Source organism: Danio rerio, chromosome 17, assembly GCF_052040795.2.
Source record: "Danio rerio strain M-AB ecotype USA chromosome 17, GRCz13ab, whole genome shotgun sequence".
Taxonomy (NCBI): Eukaryota; Metazoa; Chordata; class Actinopteri; order Cypriniformes; family Danionidae; genus Danio; species Danio rerio.
In genome coordinates, this window is record NC_141037.1 from 37,043,537 (window position 1) to 37,064,607 (window position 21,071).

Consider the following 21,071-nt stretch of genomic DNA (forward strand, 5'->3'; position numbering starts at 1 on the left):
GCCGTTTTACAATTATCTCTATATGCAAATGGGTAAGATAAGCAATCGCTTGGTCTTCCCGACAGCAATGAAGACGAATAAAGAAAGTTACCGAGCTCGAAACAATAATGTCAGCAATTGAAATACATTAGAGCAGAGGAAAACTATAATGCGTCTATATGGAGCTCATTTAATTTACTTCGCGAGTGGATTTGCACTGTTTAACCAGATAAGAACATGAAAAATATGATTATTCTAGTAACATATGGGTTGCTGGCAGATAATATTAAGACATAACAACAAATATAATATATACAGTGATTGTTTACCGTGTGGGTTAGACTGATACGAGGAATGAAGCAAATATTTTAAAGCCCTTATTTCATTTAAGGATTTATCTTGAAAGAAGTGCACTTTTTTCCTCACCTTGGAGACGACTCATTTCTAGATTATTACGGTCTGGTTATATTCTTTCATCCCGGATTAATGATTCGTTTTAGTATGCTGTTTGCGATCGCTCATTAAGATCTGAGAACTTCTCAGTATCAACACAAGCGATGCATCAAGCGAACGCTGTTTTCTTAGACCCCTGCAGCCAGCTGTTCATTGTGTACTTTCTGCACTCCTCGGCTGTGAACAAACTGAACCCAGGTCTGATTTAAATGGGGGCCAAGGGTCCTTAACTTGTCTTCAACGCAAGTTATGGGACTGAGGGTCCACCTCCAGGTCTCCACAGCTTCTAATAATTGCTCTCTCTCCGGATGAATAGTCTCCAAGGGCTCAATTTAGGCAGCGGACGGTCTCTCCAGCACAGATTACTATCTGGGAGCTGCTGAATTCAAAGGGATTTGTGCATTCCTGTTCAGTAGCTTGTGTCAAAGAGTCTGGAAACAAACTGACATGCACATAATGGCTATAGAATAGGAGCTATTCACACGAGCATCACTGTATTTGGGGGGAAGCCGAGGCCCTGGAGTGTGAGGAACGGCACCTGTTTGGTTTTTTTATTACAGTGCTTGCAGGGCAGTGGTGTATTGATTTACCTCAAACACTCAGTTTAGCTGCTTTTTTAAAAAACCCATATCTGTCATTCACGTGTGCACGTAGATAAACTTGAGAGTTCACGTAACTAAAATGTCTTTTTAATATTATAACACCCTGGTAATTCAAGATGTTCTGATGGAACTTTAAAGAAAAAAAGAGTTGAAACTGTAGTCATTGCTGATTCCTAAAATGCAAGCCTATACTGACATTATGATAGTAGGTTACTTTATTTAAAGGTTTCTTTGTTACAAGCCAGCAAACAATTTTGTGTTTAATAGATGTCTTATAGACATCTAAACATTGACGGCTTGACTAAAACAAGGCTAAACTTGGGCTGTCAGTGAAAATCTAATAGAAAAGGCCAAAGACTAGACTAGTAATCAAATAGACAGATTAGACGGACATTACATGTGTAGTCGTTCATTTCTGTTTATTTGATGTCCAGTCTAAATTTGGCCTATTCTTAGATATCTATTAGATTTTCACTGACAGCCCAAATTTAGCTGCGTTTAAACCAAGACGACTATGTTTAGACGTCTATTAGACATCTATTAGACATCTAATAGACATTTTTGTTTAAAAACAAAAAACGCTTGCTGGGAGGTAACTATTCATTTAACTAATGAGTAATCGTATTTAATTGCATGCTAAGAGCATGTTGTACAGAATCTGGGTGAGGTTTAGGGTTAGTTGAATGTATTTATGCATAATTAATAGTAATTACTATATTAGGTGAATAGAACATATGCAGCCTAATAATGTTAGAACATGGAATAAGAACACTTTAAAATAAAGTGCAACCAAATTCAATCAATCAATCAATCAATCAATCAATCAATCAATCAATCAATCATTCAATCAATCGTCAGCTCCATCCAAAATCACATTTACTTCCATATATAGTACGCTAAAACAGTATGCGAGATGAGTAGCATGTCTGAATTCATAGATTTCAAAAAACTGTATGCGAGAAGTACCCGAGTCTTGATCATGACAAAAAGGGAGACGTACATTCAAGTTCCATTCACACTAATGACATTCATACTGTATAGAAACATACTTTTCTAATGGTCGAACAGTAAATTTAAATTCAAATGCAGCAGTAGTAGTAGGCAATTTCGCATGCAGCCAATTAATCGATACTTTACATTAACTTTCATGTCATGTAAAGTGCAATAACTGAACACAAACACAGAACACATGCTATTTTTAAATAAAAATTAGTTAGAGCTTACATCTCTTACTGCTATAAGAGATGGCTCTCTATATAGGCAAAATCAAGCCTATTATTGTGTTTCCTGACATTACAATGCTTTAATACATTGAAGAATTCTGAAATAAAATGATTGGTGTGTGCAAGAAACTGGACATTAGTAATGACATATTACCTTTAACTCTCTTAAGTGAGTTCACGACAGTCTGGAGCTTGTGATAAGGTAATAATGTAGTAAATAATGTTCAGTTTCCTGCACATTCTGATCATTTTACTTTAGTGGATCACAGTGTATCATTAGAAGCCATATATATTAATTTTGTTTGCACAAATAAGTTGTTTTTTTTACTCTCGTAGTGAAGGAGTCATACACTTGATTATAAATCAAAGACAACAGTTTCAGCAAAGAATCCGTCTGAATGAGAGTAAATTTGCAGATTGTAACAGAATATTTTATTTTTTTATAAATTATCATTAATTGATAAAATTGACAATAAAACTTCTTGATCAAATGATTAAAATGATTGACTGTATTGTCAAAAATGTAACTAAGATTGATGCCATTCATAGTGGACTGATTTCATTAAAAGTTCCACAAAGGGTTATTAATATAACAAAAACAAACAAGGAAAAAAAAAGGTGTTTTGTTTCCTTAAAAGACTCAAAATTTTAAACTAAAGAACCCAAATGTGATGAAACATTCTTGCACAGAAATAAAACAGTAGTGTTATGAAATTCTATAGTCCTACAGTACAGTATGCATGTATAATATACAGTATAGTAGCTGGCAAAAACTCTAATAGCTTACAAGTATTGATTTGAATGATGTCACGGCTCTCCGCTATAATCTTTAAACTCAAAACTTAATTTGTAAACATTGGAGACTTATTTTTGAGTATATTTGATGGATGCGTTATTAGTATAAGGTATTTACCGTTGTCACATGTACAGCACTTTGTTAAAAACTGGTTGTTTTTTTAAAGGTGCTGTATGTAAGTGTTTGACTCTTTTAAAACATAAAATACCATAATATGTGTGCAGATATTTAAGAAACATGTCAAGGGAACATTCTTGTTTATCTGAAAAGCAATACTAAAGTTAAATATTCTGCTTTGAAAATGTGCAGTACATGCCGGAATGGCTGTCTTTGTTTTGGTTCTTTTAACCTTTTAACCTAAAAGAGATAAAATTGGCCAGTTAAGCCAATTATATATCAGTAGGGATGTAACAATGATTCGATACAATTCACAATACTAATCTTAAAATTCACGATTCAGTCACGATTTTTTTAACAAAATTATTTGAAAGAAATTTAAGGGGATGAGTCCTTAATTTTTTTCTTAAACGCTGTACATTCATTTTCAAAATAATATATTTTCTGCCATAACTAAATTACTATTTTAAAAAACAAAGACATTCCAAAAAATAAAAAGAGAATAATAATACTGATAAAGACTCATTAATTTAAACAAACTGTCCCTTGCTGTAAAAATCTCTGGGTATTGAAGTGTCTGATGTGGAGAGGAAAACCTTTCCTAAATCAGAGAGAAGTGTGTACAGAGGTGGTCAATAGGCCCTCGGCTCCAGGTGACTGGCCACTGGCATTAAAAAAAACTGATTATAAAATGACTAATTATATAGTAGGATCAAGACAGGCATTGCACATGATCATGAAGGTGAATAATTAATATTACTAAACTAGAATTAATGAGTATAAGTATCAGTGTGATACACTTAAGAGATAATCTCAACATCTGAACATTTTAAATATTCAATAATGATAAGCAAACTATTACAATATGCATAAACCAATTTGAAAAGTAGAGGTTAAAATAATCTAATACCTGGATTTGGAATAGAACAACTTTCTCTTTCAGGCTAAAAAACATCTTTACACTTTCATTATGAAAACACGGATCTCTGTGTGATCTCCATAGCACTTGTTGGAGCAAGCAAAGCAGCAAATCATCCGGTCGCATGGTTTGGCTTTTTTTTTCTTTGGATTTTTTATTTATTAATTTATTTTTTGCATATAGACGTCTGTGACAGTAGTTTTTGACTGTGTTGATTGTTTATGTGCATCATATTCGTTGTTCTGTTATTGTAAGTAAACGTCTTTTCGCAGTATTTGCACAGTTTGGGTTTTGTCTTGCGCAATTCACTGCTGTCATTTTACTCTGCCGCCCCACCTCTTGCTTGGCTCTGATCTGGAGGTAAAGCGAGATTGCACCTGTACACATCACCCCCTCTGTTTAAAAAATGTATCACCATTCATTCAACATTTCTACCATGTATCAGCCCGGGGTACAGATATAAAGGGATGCAACGATTCACTGTGAGCCGGTTGAAAATTGATTTAAATATGTGAAAATTCAAACCCTTTGTCTTAACGACATGCTACATGATGAGATTTGCAATGATAAGCAATTTGGCTGTAAAATACAGCTATTTAGAAGCAAAGAATAGTGCATTTACTACACTCCAAGGAAATGGTAAGGTTTATAATCTAATACATACATATTAAACCTCTTTAGCATTATTAAATGTAGATGCTGAAGCTTTATTTTATTTTTAAGATCTGACGCAAACTATCTGCTGCTGTTTTCTGTTGTATGGCAATAAGCGTACATAAAATGACATTCAAACTCACATTACTAGCATTTAACACTGAATAAAGCACATAAGGTGTACCTGAGGCGATCACTGTTGGTTTTGTTGTTTACCTGTGAGAAATAGAGGACGTTTCTAAAATATAAAAAATATACTTTCCATCATGATTTAAATCTGCCTCAAATCCATCTCAATAGTTAAGCCAGACTTCTGTTGATGTCGTAAATCTGGACACATACACTTGCATGTGCTTTGAACATGGCATGCAATACATAGTTCAACCACTGGGTATCAGACTTACATTCTGCTCCTTTATTGTGTTTATAAATAACGACTAAACAAATAAATAAATGAATGTACATATTATATACTCAGTCGTTGCATACTGTAAATTTGGTCACTAGGTACAGTAAATCTAAATAAATCCCTAAATCTACCCATGAATCTACACTTAAACCATGTAGTTATGTCATATGACCCAGTAGTAATTGCACATTACGCACACATATAACGTAAAGTGCACCCAACAAACCTGTGGTCCAACCCTACTTAAATCTTTGCAAGCATCGGTGTTCTTCCTTAGTTATGCAAGCTTTTAATATACAAATGAAAAAAAATATTTGATATATCCCATATGTGAAACACAAATGAACCACACATTTACTGGTGTATGATTCATATTTAGTTATGTATACCAGAGACCTCAGGATCTTCGAAAACAAGCCACGCTTTCGTAGTCCCATGAGGTTGTTTGATCACAAATTAAGTTCACACTGAGGTTTTATGAGTCATCTTTGCAATTCAGATCTTTCAAATAACACGGCTGAAAATGAATCACCATTAATGAGGAGGATTGCAAGGTTACCGCAGCAGAGCTCTAATGAGAGCAACGTGAACTTCAATCGGGCCGAGAAACATAATGAAGTGCTAGATACTTCAGGTGATGTAAAATATTACATTATCAAAGACCGTATGACTGTTTAGTCATACTACATGAAATCCAACCTGACAGCTTTAGCTACAAAACCGAGCTATGGAAATGCTAATCACGCTTGTTTTTTTTTAAGATGCAAGACTCTATGTTTTCCACCAGTGAGACTCACCATGACATTTATAAATAATATCAGACTGGCATTGCTCTCATTAGAGAGGAAAATATACTGAAGTTTGTTTTAAAAGCAGAGATATTGCTATAACTAAAAGATCTTGTCTTGCTACATGCAATCAGACAACGAGACCCCCTGCAGGTCTTTGCTTTCTCTATGTAACATCTTAGTTCACTGAATGAATGGCAGCTTCTTCTCATTATATTCTTCTCAGGTGACAAAAAAAAAAAAAAAAAAAAAACTGTTTCGTACCTATTCAACAAAACCATCTTCCTCAGCTAGTAGAGATTTCATCGGCTTCCTTCTGACCTCTGCGCTCGAGCCTTGGAGGCAGGATTACCACAGGGTTCAGCTCTGCCTTTGTTCCTGCGGACTGAAAGTGTGAAAGATGCTTTAACAAAACTCAAACCGCTGAATCTTCAGTCATCCATACAACTTTATGTTCACCACCAGTTGCAGAAGATCAATAGCTAGAGCACTCAATCTCACCGCTGACTCCCTTCAAACAACCTCATACAGTTTTTTCTTTAAGCGTTTTCATGTGGCTACACAGAATAACGAGATGATTCCTCACCATTACAAAGTTCAATGTTTTTTTTTTTAGGTTCAAACTTTTATAAGTTCACTTCCATAAATCTTGACAAATCAGTTTCTTCCGTTTTTAATAGAGGAAGGGGAGAGTTTTTGTGTACGAAGATATTATTAGGAATATAAGGCAAAAAAATATGAATATTTAAAAAATTTCCCAAGTGATGTGTAACGTTTTGATGTTTATATATACACTCACCGGCCATTTTATTAGGAAAACCTTGCTTGTACTGGGTCGGACCCTCTTTTGCCTTCAGAACTGCCTTAATCCTTTGTGGTATAGATTCAACAAGGTACAGGAAATATTCCTCAGAGATTTTGTTCCATATTGACCTGATAGCATCACGCCGTTGCTGCAGATTTGTCTGCTCATCCATGAAGCAAATCTCTCGTTCCACCACATCCCAAAGGTGCTCTAATGGATTAAGATCTGGGGATTGTGGAGGCCGGTAGAGTACAGTGAACTCATTGTCATGGTTAAGAAACTAGGCTAAGATGATTCGTGCTTTATAACATGCCGTGTTATCCTGCTGGAAGTAGCCATCAGAAGATGGGTACACTGTGGTCATTAAGGGATGGACCTGGTCAGCAACAATACTCAGGTGGGCTTTGGCGTTTACACAATGCTCAGTTGGTACTAATGGTTCCAAAATGTGCCAAGAAAATATCCCCCACAACATTACACCACCACCACCAGCCTGAACCGTTGATACAAGGCAGGATTAATCCATGCTTTTATGTTGTTGATGCCAAATTCTGATGCTACCATTCAAATGTCACTGCAGAAATCGGGACTCATCAGAACTGGCAACGTTTTTCCAATCTTCCACTGTTTCCTCTTCTTAGCTGACAGGAGTGGCAGCCGGTGTTGTTTTCTGTTGCTAGCCAATCCGCTTTAAGATTTGACATGTTGTGCATTCAGAGATGCTCTTCTGCATACTCTTCTGTGGTTGTTTGAGTTAATGTTGTCTTTCTATCAGCTCAAACAGTCTGGCCAATTTAATCGGTTTAAACTGCAGCAAATCATCTTGATCATGTCTACATGCCTAAATAAAATGAGTTGGTGCCATATAATTGGCTGATTAGAAATTTGCATTAACAAGCAGTTGGACAGTTGGCCAGCGAGTTTCCTTCACAGTCCAAAGACGGGTATAGGTGAATTGAATAAGCTAAACTGCCCGTGGTGTATGTGTGCATGTAAGAGTGGGTGTTTCCCAGTACTGGGATGCAGCTGGAAGGGCATCCACTGTGTAAAACGTGTGCTGGACCAGTTTAGTGGTTGGCAGGCGACCCCTGAGGAGTAAATGGACTAAGCTTAAGGGAAATTAATGAATAAAGATTACAAAAATTACTAAAATATAAAATTAAAAAGTCACAAACATAACCCATATATAAATTAAAAGCGCAGCATAACCATATAAGGTCCAAAATTGCAACACATAACATAACATAATAATAAACAATATAGTATAATCAGCAGGTAAGCAAAAAGTAGATCTCAAACGATCATTCATAGCAGTCTGCTGGAACACATTTTTTCAACTCCTTAAGTAGGATGTCAAATTAGTTACAGCTGCTCATTCTGATGACCCTGGGATCAGAACTAACCAATCACAAACCTGCAACAGTGCATATCCCTTGCAATCAAAAATCAACAAATTTAAATAAATATTCAGCTACCTCAGTCGTACCACTTGAAAACAATGAATTCCACCAATAGAAACACGATCTCCTGGTCTAAGAGAGTCGGATACGATGAGTAAAGGCCAACCATCAGCTGTTTCATAGCAAGAACATGTTTTACTTGGGCTAATCATACAGATTGACAGCTCTTTCATTTACCAGTTGCCAAAGAATAGAAGTGCAACAATCAATGCTCATATGCCAGAATTCATACTTTACATAGTTTTTTTCCTTTCTTTCTCCAATAATAACAAAATGTCTCAAATAGACCAACCAGCAATCAATCTGATGGCATCAGTGCCACCCTGGGCTTTCCGTAGCTTCACCACTCATAAACATCCTGAATAAGAGCAGTAAGACAGACCTTAGACTGCAGAAAAGAAGATGTCCAGAGATTTGACATTTAATGTTCAGGTTTGTGGCTTGCATCACTTTGTCATTTCTTAGTAACAGTCAATATGTCGGAAGTGAGGGAACCACTAGGGTAAAGGTGATGGTGAAAGTGTACACAGATTTCATGTGAAGGTGACTGAGGATTGATGAATGAAGAAGCTGCAGTAAATAGAAGAGACGGTGGGAAGGAGATACAGAAATAATCAGACACTTGAGAGGAAGAGTCCAGCAAAGACAAGGTCAAGTTTGTTGGCAACCCTGATGCTGCATTCTCAGAGGAAAAGCCTTCTTTGCTGGTAACACTGCTCGAGGCTTTGTTTGCTTAGGTAAGGAAAACGTCTCATGACCTGTGGACATTCACAATTCCTCATTTGCCAAATACTGTGTTTCTGTCCAATGGGATTTTGTAGGGTATTCAAGGGTTACATGCAATCAGGAAGTTCTCAAAGTGTCAAACCTATGAAACTGGTGTTGCTGGTTTCATGTTATTTTCTATTGGTTGCTTTAGCCTGTAGTTGCCTTAGATGAAAAGCATCTGGTAAATAAAACCAAATGAATATAGTTAAAAGTAAAATGACAAACAACTTGAAAGAATAATGAGATGGCCCGAGTGTACACTAAAAAAATTATGTTTGTTGTTTGTTTAAGCTACTTATTTAAGTGAAGTATATATATATATATATATATATATATATATATATATATATATATATATATATATATATATATATATATATATATATATATATATATATATATATAAACTAATTTCGAGAGGATCACATGCTTATGATTGACCACAGCCGGTCCCACATTAGCTGTTTCATGATCCAATCAGTTGATTCCTAAGTCACTGTAAATAACCACAGTCTTTATTACACAACCATCTTCATCTGAAAGAAAACACCTTCCTCCCCTTTTTCCTCCTCCGTTTACCTAGATTGGGCTGCACGGCAGCCCAGTGGTTAGCACTGTTGCCCCACAGCCAGAAAGCAGCTGGCTCTGGTCCTCACTAGGCCAGTAGGCATTTTGTTGCAGAGTTTGAATGTTCTTTCCTTGTCCGTGTGGGTTCTTCCGAGTTTCTTCTATTTCCTCCCACCATCCAAAGACATGTGTCATATGTAAACACACTGTACACACTTAACATAAGTAAAATTAAGACTAAGGCTTAATCCCAATTCTATTTTTGTATCCCTACCCCTTTCCCTTCCCCTTGGCCCTTGAAACAGAGTGTGAAGGGGAAGGGCTTCAAAATTTCCTCCTAAGTAATGGGACACCACTACAGCACCTGCACACGTCATCATTTCATCACGATCTCTTGCTTTATATGAGATTGACGATCTCGACTGCTGTAGTTATTCCAGTTGTGTTATTTTTTGGTATTTATCTTCAGGAAATGACTGAAGGCATGTAACATGTTATCATAACGATCTAATGTGGCAATAAGATCGTAACTGTACTGTGCATTTACACTGTAGCCCTGTTCATTTATGTAAACACAAAAACAGCTTTAACATTATAGCAGACACTGTAAAAAGCTCATTCCCAGCCACTAGACTTTTCTGACAGGGTATTCAAGTGTCAGATGTGAAAGTATGTGGAAGTACTATACAGGAGTTATTATTAGGGGTTATAGATAGCGAAGGTTAGCGTTTTTTTTTTTTTTTTTTTTTTTTGCATGATGGGAAAACATGAATGTGCTTGTTTCTTGTAAAAATTTTATTAATGACAAGAACATACTAATATTTTCTTCCAGGTGCAGCTATGCTGTCGTGGCTGGTGTATTCTGAAAAATTTTCTTACCTCTTGGTTTCGAGTGTGGTCCTGAAAAATCTCTTTTCGAAGGGGTATCTAGCCCTTCCCCTTAACCTTATTCCTTGAAGCTAAAGAGAATTAGGCCCTACCCCTTCAAATGAACGTGCAAAATGAGGGGTAGTGGTAAGAGCTAAGGCAGTGGTCACCAAACTTGTTCCTGGAGGGCCGGTGTCCTGCAGATTTTAGCTCCAACCCTAATCAAACACACCTGAACAAGCTAATCAAGGTCTTACTAGGTATACTTGAAACATCCAGGCAGGTGTGTTGAGGCAAGTTGGAGCTAAACCCTGCAGGGACACCGGCCCTCCAGGACCGAGATTGGTGACCCCTGGGCTAAGGGGTAGAATTGGGATTAGGTCTAAGTACCAGTATTTTTTACTTCTTAAAGCAGTTCACCTTTAGCTACTGTACATCAGTGGGGGAGTTTTAGAGACCCACCTAAGCTCAATTTCACCTCATGCTCTGCAAACGGGAGAGAGCCCTGGGCTCGAGGACCATTCAGGGCTCTCCCCCAGGACATCATGCCAAACAAACTTATCATAAATCATCAGCTAAGTGTGAACTCTTGAATTGAAGGTTTTTAGAACAATTGAATTGTTTTATGCTCAATCCACTTAAATTTGTAAAAACTAACAAGTTAACTTAATTAATTCATATTGTCTAAACACGATTGTGTGGAACCCAACATTTTTTACAGCGTTTACAACTAAAATGACATAAAAGCCACTGCAGCATTTGTAGGAAAGGCATTAAAAATGACAGATTTCCCAAATAACGTGCAAGTGTGTGTGTAAGAGAGAGAAAGAAAGATGGACGTACCAAATAAAACATTTCAATAAATAAAATTAACATTCAACTAGTAGAAATTTATATATACAACTGTATATAAATATATAAATATTATATAAATATATAAATTCAATAATAAATAAAATATTGATTTTAAATTGACATTCTTTCTGGAAATAATGGCTGGGTTTTGCATCTTGACTTCTAACTAGTATATTAAGCCCATTCATATTAAAATAGCATGCAGGATTGTAGGATTTCATAGATCTATAACTGCTCTGCCTTTGAAAATCTACCGGCTGAAGGGATCTTTGTTGACATGCCGCAAACATTGGGTTTGGATGCGTCTCGTTCACTATATCATGCGATCAAGTAACTGCCGGCATCAGCATTACCATATCTAGTCCAACTGACAAGAAGATTGAGGCCACCATTTGGCATCTCTCTCAGTGCGACTTGATTTTCATATTTTTCATCTCACAACCATATTGCAGCAGCCATACAAACACACAAACACCAGTTTTTCTTATGAACAGGAAGTGACACAGCAGGCATCCATGACTAGCCGAAGACTTATGATCACATTTCAGCTCTATTTCAGGAGAAGAAGATCAAGTTCACATCAGACGCAGCCCTGAATTACCATAATACTGTCCTCAAATGAGAGAATCCAATAATCCTCCAGCGCTCTGTCTACATACATCGCCTGCCATATGAGTTTGGCTAATACTTTGCTCAGACCATCTGTCACTGGAATATTATTGTAAAGCGGCTCGATGTAAAGCAGTCCAAAACAAACGGCAGCAGATGAACATCATTCCTCGAAATCTTCTTACCGATTTACAATTGTGGCAGAAATGCCAATCTATAATGAGATGAATGAGATCGCACACACGCGACGTACATGTGCTCGCATACAAGCTAGCTGTATTGATTTCGAAGCAGAAATAGTGACTAGCGCAGCCACCGGTCTTCAGGCAGATGTCTAATAGTCTTCGGCGAGTCTTCACTTCATCACGCCAGGCCACCGCTGACAGTTAGATGCTGGAGGGCAATTAAAATTAAAGCGTGGCTGATTAGAATATCATATTCATCTGGATGGTAATTACTGTGTCTGGCTTGGTATAAATAATTAATTATGCAAAACCCATGCAGCTGCCACTGGCTAGAGTTAACTGACTTTCTGTCAATATCTCACAGTGCTGGAAAGGATAAAGAGACTGAGGAAATAAGCACTTTAGCTGCTATCTTTTTTCCCCTGTCGGCCCACCAAATCAGTTTCTGTTTGCCCTCTTTGTGGCACTTTGGGGACAATGTGAGCTTCTTTTAAAGCGTGGAAGTTATAAAGGCCAGCGAACGGAGCTACAGCCTCTCATTAATACAAATGAACTCTTTAGACGTATTTCATTTACTCTGGGAGATGTGTTAGCTTGGCATTACCTCTGCGAAATTAATGATGAATTATAAGAACGAAACCTCCTAGATTAATGTCGGGAGAAGAAATATTTCCCCTCAAACTGATGAATTTCATGTGTTTGAGGAAAGCTTTTATTGTTCCAGCTTGTCAGAGGAATGGTGGTTTCAGAGATTTCATTGGTAATGTTGTTTTCCTTTCATTTGTCCTGAGGCCCTGCGTTACAACAAGGCAAACCTCCTCCACCCTCCGCTGGATATTTCATTAGCCTTCTACAGACTGATTGATGATGGGAGTCACTCACACTGGAGCAGGACTGAATGCTGGTGACTGGTGAGGAAACCTCAAGCTACCCTGTGGCTTCACAGACTTTTACAGAGAGTAATGTTTTCGGTTTTACAATCAAGTACATTCAGCCTGATGTCACAAGGAAAGTAACGATTTTACATTTTGTCAGTTTAGTGGCTCAGTCGTACGAAATTGTATGATTTTTTTTTTAAAAAAGAAGGCATGGCACCAATCCCCACCCCTAAGCCCAAATGTCATTGGGGGATGAGCAAATCGTACTAAACTGTACAAAGAGATCTGTGTTGGGTAAAAAGTAATAAATTATAATTTTAGGTCTACCTTATTTCTTTAAAAAAAGTAAAAAATGCAAATTACAATAAAATAACATGGCACATATTCACATTGCGTCCTTAAAAAGTAACTAACACATTTATTTACGTTTTTTTAAAGTGACTAGATCATAATATATTATATATTTTTTCCAAACACTGCTTATGAATTCATTTAAACTAGCCTCTAAATCTAAAACTTTCAAATAACCATGAGATACCATTGACGTAACACATGTTAAAAATAATCATAACAAAATTTGTCCTAATTTTCCACTGTACTCCTACTATGCTCAGGGCTGTACACCTAATTCATTTTAATTTAATTCATCTGTATTTCTATAGCGCTTTTATAATGTAGATTGTGCCGAAGCAGCTTAACATAGTAGTTCTAGTAAACTAAAACTGTGTCGGTGCAGTTTTCAGAGTTGAAGTTCAGTTCAGTGTGGTTTAATTTTCACTGCTGAGAGTCCAAACACTGAAGAGCAAATCCATCGATGCACAGCTCCACAAGTCCCAAACCAAGCCAGCTAGTGGTGACAGTGGCACGAAAGAAAACTTCACCAATTGACAAAAGTGAAGGAAAAAAAACCTTAAGAGAAGCCAGGCTCAGTTGGGCATGACCATTTCTTCTCTAGCCAACTTCCATAATGGAGGAGCCACAGTTGTAAGTAGGTCACCGGCTGGTGTACAAACTGGCCCAGAGGAACAATGCGAAATGTTTTATTAAGACAAAAAACAATATATATATATATATATTTTTTGGTCATTTCTTGTCGCATGACAGTGTAGTGGCAGGGAAAAAGTTGTGAAAGATGTGATGTTGTGAAAGAGATAGATGTTGGATGAGATCAGGAATGGTTCATGAGCTAGGACTTGAAATTAGGATGCTACATCGACCCTAGGCATGTCTTCTAAAGTGTTGTTAACATAATGGTATTCTGGGGCCTGGAAATGCACACTTTTGAAAAGGGGTTTCCAAGTACTATTTTTATAATACCAGTATCATCTTGTATACAGTGGTCCCTCGCTATAATGCAGTTCACCTTTCGCTGCCTCACAGCTTCGTAGATTTTTTTTGTGCAATTTAAGTGACTTTGAAAGTGGCATGGTTGTTGGTACCAGAGGGGCTGGTCTGAGTATTTCAGAAACTGCTTATCTACCGGGATTTTTATGCACAACCATCTCTAGCGTTATACAGAGAATGGTCAGAAAAAAGAGAAAATATCCAGTGAACGGCAGTTCTGTGGGCACAATTGCCTCGATGCCAGAGGTCAGAGGAGAATGGCCAGACTGATTCGAGCAAAGAAAGGCAACAGTAACTCAAATAACCACTCGTTACAAGCGAGGTATGCAGAAGAGCATCTCTGACTGCACAACACATTGAACCTTGAGGCAGATGGGCTACTCCAGCAGAAGACAACACCGGGTGTCACTCCTGTCAGCTATGAACAGAAAACTGAGGCTACAATTCACACAGGCTCACCAAATTAGAAGATAGAAGATTGGAAAAACGTTGCCTAGTCTGATGAGTCTCGATTTCTGCTGTGTCATTTGAATGATAGGATCAGAATTTGGCATCAACAACACGAAAGCATGGATTCATCCTGCCTTGTATTAACAGTTCAGGTAGGTGGTGGTGGCGGCGTAAAGGTATGGGGGATATTTTCTTGGCACACATTGGGCGTCTTAGTACCAACTGAGTATCGTGTCAATGCCACAGCCACCTGAGTAGTGTTGCTGACCATGTCCATCCCTTTATGACCACAGTGTACTCTGATGTACTTCTGATGGCAACTTCCAGCAGTATAACGTGTCATAAAGCATGAATCATCTGAGACTGGTTTCTTGAACATGAAAATGAGTTCACTGTGCTCAAATGGCCTCAACAGTCACCAGATTGTAATCCAATAGAGCACCTTTGGGATGTAAACAGGAGATTCGTATCATGGATGTGCAGCCAACTAATCAGCAGCAACTGCGTGATGCTATCATTTCAATACAGACAAAATCTCTGAGGAATATTTCCAGTACCTTGTTGAATCTATGCCACGAAGGATTAAGGCAGTTCTGAAGGTAAATAAAGTGGCTGGTGAGTGTATGAACACATTTAAATTACCCTCTAATGAAAATAAAACATAAACAATGCACTTTAAAATGACAGACTTTAAAAGTGTAAACAATACCAGTATAATGTAACACTAGAAATAATTCAAAATAATGACGTATCCCTTTTAACATGACATTTAAAATTATGACCGTCTCATCTAAATAATTTGTGAGGTGGATGAAGATGAATTGTGTGCAATTGTGTGCAATTGTACTGTAGTAAAAAACACAAGCTTTAGACATCTCGGTGTTATCATCAAAATATACAATCAAACGTTACAAGTACAAAAGTAATCGGGAAGAACAAGGCAGCAGATGGATCCGAGATGATTTCCAAGTCACCGAATATCCCTTAGAGCACAGTTAAATGTATAATTAATGAATGAAGAGAATATGGCACAGCTGTACATTTACCTAGAACAGACTGTCCTCAAAAAGCGAATGACCAAGCAAGGGCAAGCTTACAAGCCATTGACAACTCTGTGAGAGAAAAGCTTCAGTTGACTAGAATGGAGATATTTTTGGCTAAATCCACCACAGCTTTATTGGACAGTCGCATAAAGAAAACCACTGTGAACAAGATGTCATAATGTTTGACATTTCAGCGCTGGAGTGCCAGAAACCACTCTGATACCAGCTAACAGAATGTTTCATACCTTTTCAGTCATGAAGCTTAACCCAGCTAATCATTTTAAGTTCTGAGAATGATTTATTTTGATTGTAAAAATGGTGATTAAAACATTTAAATGTCCAGTTTGCTTAACATTGCCTAAACGTTTTTGTAAGGTTAGTATAACATTTATGCAACATTCATTCCAGCTAAATCTACCTAAAATACAATGTAGTATGCACATTGTTTTATATATATCTTTTTTTTTACAGTACAGAATGCGTTCAGCTTGCCAAATTAATATAAATCTTCGATCCTTAGCAGTGTGAGTTTCAACATAGATGCAAAAAGGGTTGTAACTGTCCACAGCAAGACCATCATAAAGGGGGTTGCACATTGGATGTGCCAACAGGTTTTGATCGTTGGTTTTATTCTATAATACTGGACTTACTTTTATACAAAAGAGTGTTTTGAGAGTGTTTAAACAAGAGAAAAAAGTGTGAATCTTGTAAATCTACCAAAAATACAACAATATATGAACATTGATTTGGAACTTTCCAAAATTGTTTAAATGTCCAGTTTTTAAAAAAGTTGGCTGAAATTTCCATGACACTAAATATACCTAAAAATACAATGTTCTAAGTGCATTGTTCTAATAACATTTTCTATCAATGTTAGGAGAATGTTTTCTAACTAGTAATAACACCCATGAGAACTTTCCAAAAGCAATATTTTTAGAAATGCTTGGTTTAACATTCAGACAACTTTTAAAGGATGTTAGCGAAAGTTGTGGGAATGTTCCCTGTTAGCTTGGAACATGTCTGGCATTATCTAAACACTTCATTTAATCAGAAGCACACACAAGCAGTTCTGCAGAGAAGAAAGTGGAAAAATCATAGCACTAAAATGGATTTTCCTAAATGCAAACTTGGGTGGCACAGTGGCTCAGTGGCAACCTCACCTCACAGCAAGAAAGTTACTGGTTCGAGCCCCAGATGGGTCATATGGGTATTTTGGAGTTAGCATGTTCTTCCCTTGTTGGCGTGGGTTTCCTCCAGGTGCTCCAGTTTCTCCCACAGTCCAAAGACAGAGAGAGTATGGCTGTTTTCCGGTGTTGGGTTGTGGCTAGAAGGGCATTCGCTGCATAAAACAGATGCTGGATAAATTGGTGGTTCATTTCTCTGTGGCAATAAAAACTATGATGAAGACGAAGGAAAATCAATGAATGGATAAATGCAAATTTTAAAAAAAAAGTGAGCAATTTGTAGTTTGATCAGTTTTAAGACATCGGTTCTACTCTCTGTAGTTAAGAAGAGTAAAATAACAACATGCATATACTTTCAAGAAGAGTGAACACTTTTTTAAAACACTTAAGTAATTATGTTTATATGGCTCATTAGCACAACCTTCTCAAAGGCATCCATAAGCCCTTATACAGATGATAATCTAATGCAGAGCATTATATAACAGTGCGGTTTCTCTTTTCCGTGTGGGAATTTTATGGAAACTAGTGTTGGAACTGGAACAAAGGAAGCACAAGATCACTTAGCATGTTTATTAAACTTCAAGTTACCCTTCAATTACTCCCCAGCTACCCTATACTGTATGTGCAAAGTCATAGCTTTAGCTGAAGCCAGCTGCTATATCATGTCAGCAGAGCATGGATGAACTTGAGAGAGTTAAAAATAAAGCAACCACACGGCATAAATCCTGACATAAATGCTGGTTAATTACTAGCAGCCTTGAAAAGGATCATTCCTTACAGAGGAATCATTGGGTGGGCTCAGAGTTTTGGAGATTACGGCACTTTTCTGACCACAGCTGGGCTAAATCACTGCTTACGTTGGGATCACTTCCCAGTGACTTCTACAATCATATGTAATCTTAAGCATATTTGTCAAATTAAATCCATGTTAAAGCCTTGTCATATACAAATAGGTCAAATAGTAAATTGTTATGTGATTATTCAAAATATTGCCCTGAAATGATATTAGGCCTGACGGATCACCATGATACGCTACGAGCTCAACTGTTGGGCTAATGGGCTAATGTACTTTGTATTGACCACTTGAAAACAGTTCAATAATGATATACTTGGGTAATACTGTTGATGTATGCATGTTCTGCATGCCTTCTAGTTTTGCACAGAGAGAGATTAATTGCTCTTCTTTACTATGGGAAATTAGTTCATTACACAGTATGCCTATAAACTCAGAAGACGCATGCCAAGCCAGATGTTTTTTCCAGGGATAGATTAATATTTAAACTTGTATTTTGTAGTTTGGGAAGCTCAAAATGTCACTGTATGTGTACCCTGGGTAAGAAAAAAAAATGATAGAGATGAATTTGCATATAGAAACATGCAGTATATGTACTGTACTGTACAATGGTGTGAAATTTTTTGCCATTTTTTTCCATGTTTGTCACACTTTAATGTTTCAGATCATCAAACTAATTTTAATATCATTCAAAGATAACACAAGTAAACACATCATTCAGTTTTACAATAAAGGTTTTTGTTTTATCTATTAAAGATTTTAGTGTTTGCCCCTAAACCTAATAGCTGGTTGGGTCAACTTAAGCAGCTACAAATGCAAGCATTTTTAATAATGTGCAAAGAGTCTCTAAAAGAAATGTGGAAAAATTTTGACCCATTGTTGTAATTCAGCCACATTAGAGGGCTTTCAGGCATAAACTGCCTTTTAAAGGTCATGCCACAGCATCTCAATTGGATTCAGGTCAGGACTTTGACTAGGACACTTCATAGTCAAAGTGTTTTTTTCTCTTCTTCAGCCATTCAGTTATGGCAAAAAAATTTTTACACTTTGTTTTATTAAAATATAACATAAAAAATAGTAAAAAAAAGCTGCAGTATTCAGTTGAAGTCAGAATTATAAGCCACCCCCCCTGAATTATTAGCCCCCCTCATTTCTAATAACTTTATTATTATATCTTTAATTATTTTATCTTTGTCATGATGACAGTAAATATTATTTTACTGGGTATTTTACTAGATATTTTTTTCAAGACACTTCTATACAAGTCTATACAAAGTGACATTTAAAGGCTTAAATAGGTTAATTAGGCTAACTAGGCAGGTTAAGATTATAAGGCAAGTTGTTGTATAATGATTCTTTGTTCTGACTATTGAAAATTATATAGCTTAAAGAGGCTAATAATTTTGACCTTAAAATAGTTTGTAAAAAATAAAAAAATAAATAAAACAAATAAGACTTTTCCAGAATAAGCAATATTATCAGACATACTGTCAAAATTTCCTTGCTCTGTTAAACAAAATTTGGAAAATATTTAAAAAAGAAAAAGAAAAACATTAAATGGGGTGGGGTGGGGGATAATTCTGACTTTAACTGTATATATATACAGTATATATATGAGAATGAAGTCAAATTATAACTGATTTTACTTTTTTTTTTTTTTACATTTAAATAATATTACATTTAAACAGAAGAAAAAAAACACCATCTAATAATAATGTAAAAAATATCATTCCGTATACCTTACATGCAAAACATTATATATAATATAAAATATTATTGTTATTAATATTATATTTAGCATAATTTAATGTTGCACTTTGCATGCACATTACAGAATCTCACTCACTCACTCACTCACTCACTCACTCACTCACTCACTCACTCACTCACTCACTCACTCACTCACTCACTCATTGCGGAATCTGCTAAATACTAATTATTTTACCACAATAAAATAAATCACACAAAAAACATATTGCATAATACTTGAACTATATTGTTCTTTTTAGAGACTTTAGAGGAGCAAGATTTGTCTTGTTAAACATGTTAAAAGTGTTTAACAAACTTTTGAATCCTCTGAGTGTAAAGCTGGTAACCATTGGTTGATCAAGACCATCTGATGCAGCGTTTATCTAAAACCTCAAATGTCAAGAAGAAAAAAAAAGAAAGAAAGAGAACTAAACCATAATCCTCAAACATATTTGGTTTGACTCAGCAGATTTGACCATAACTGCTTTAAAAATTGAGCCTTCATCTCTCAGCTGACACACTTTTCATGTCCTTCAAGCAGACTTTTCTGGGTGCACCTGGTGCTACTGGGAAACAGGGCCAGGATTTGAACATGGCATGGCGGCAGTGAGTAAAAAAGCATCACAGCTGTTTGGTTGTTGGCCTCCATCGCCTGGCACAGACCTGAGAACCTGCATTTCCTCCTCTCTGTGAGCAGCATGCAGGAGAATCAGCCTGTCAGCCACTAAAACCTGCCAAAACAAGCCTGGACCCCTCCCCTCACATCAGGGGCATAGATGGCCCTGGGCTTTTGGGACAAAGTTATTAGTTTTTTCCCTTCCTTTTTTTCTTCTCTAGACTCAAACCTGACTCGCCATGCTATGCAATGCTTTACTGTGAGCAGAGAGCAGCTGTTGGTTAATTTAATGACTACAAACCATAACAGAGGAACACAGTGGGTGACAATATGCAGTCTATGTTTGCGATTTCACAGAAAGCACATTAGATAATTGTGCTGGGAATATACATGAAAATATATTTTGCTTAAGACCAGATATATTAGTGTTTTAATAGGTCTCAAAGCCTCATAAAACATGTACTAAACTAGGCTTTTAAAATGTTTTATCATAATGACATGCACTCAATTTCATATACTGCATTTCCAACCGAGCTTCAAAAAATGCACATTAATGTGCAAATGAAAGTGATTGAGACGTAAGTATGTTTTTTTTTGATAGTTTTTTTTTTTTTTTTGGTATAACATCCCACTGAGGCCATTTCTGTCATTTATAAATAAACAAACAAATAAATAAATGAGTTAATATAGCTAAAGTTATAAGATTAAACACAAAAATGTGATGTGTAAACTCAAATTCAAGAGTTAACACTTAGATTATGCTTGACGCTATTAGCAGGTTTAGCATGCTGTCCTGGTAGAGAATCCTGAACTTGGAGATAATTGAGCCCAGGGCTCCCGCCTGGTCAGTTAGCTTGTACAGTAAGGGGTCTGAGAATAGGTAGAACTCGAGAGCTCCCCCTGGTAAAAGAAGAAAAAGGAGAAGATAGGGGAGCGCGGGGTACAAAGTAACACAGGG

General features: G+C 36.7%; 1 protein-coding gene across 1 annotated transcript in view; it reads right to left on the reverse strand.

The window, feature by feature from the left end:
* Positions 1 to 6,177: 6,177 nt before the first annotated feature.
* LOC147840021 (uncharacterized) overlaps positions 6,178 to 21,071 on the reverse strand; it is a 364,757-nt gene continuing 349,863 nt past the window's right edge. Inside the window, exon 4 of the mRNA XM_087291272.1 lies at positions 6,178 to 6,325. Coding sequence (XP_087147398.1) covers positions 6,227 to 6,325 — 99 coding nt within the window. The 3' untranslated portion in view covers positions 6,178 to 6,226. The remainder of the gene's footprint in view (positions 6,326 to 21,071) is intronic.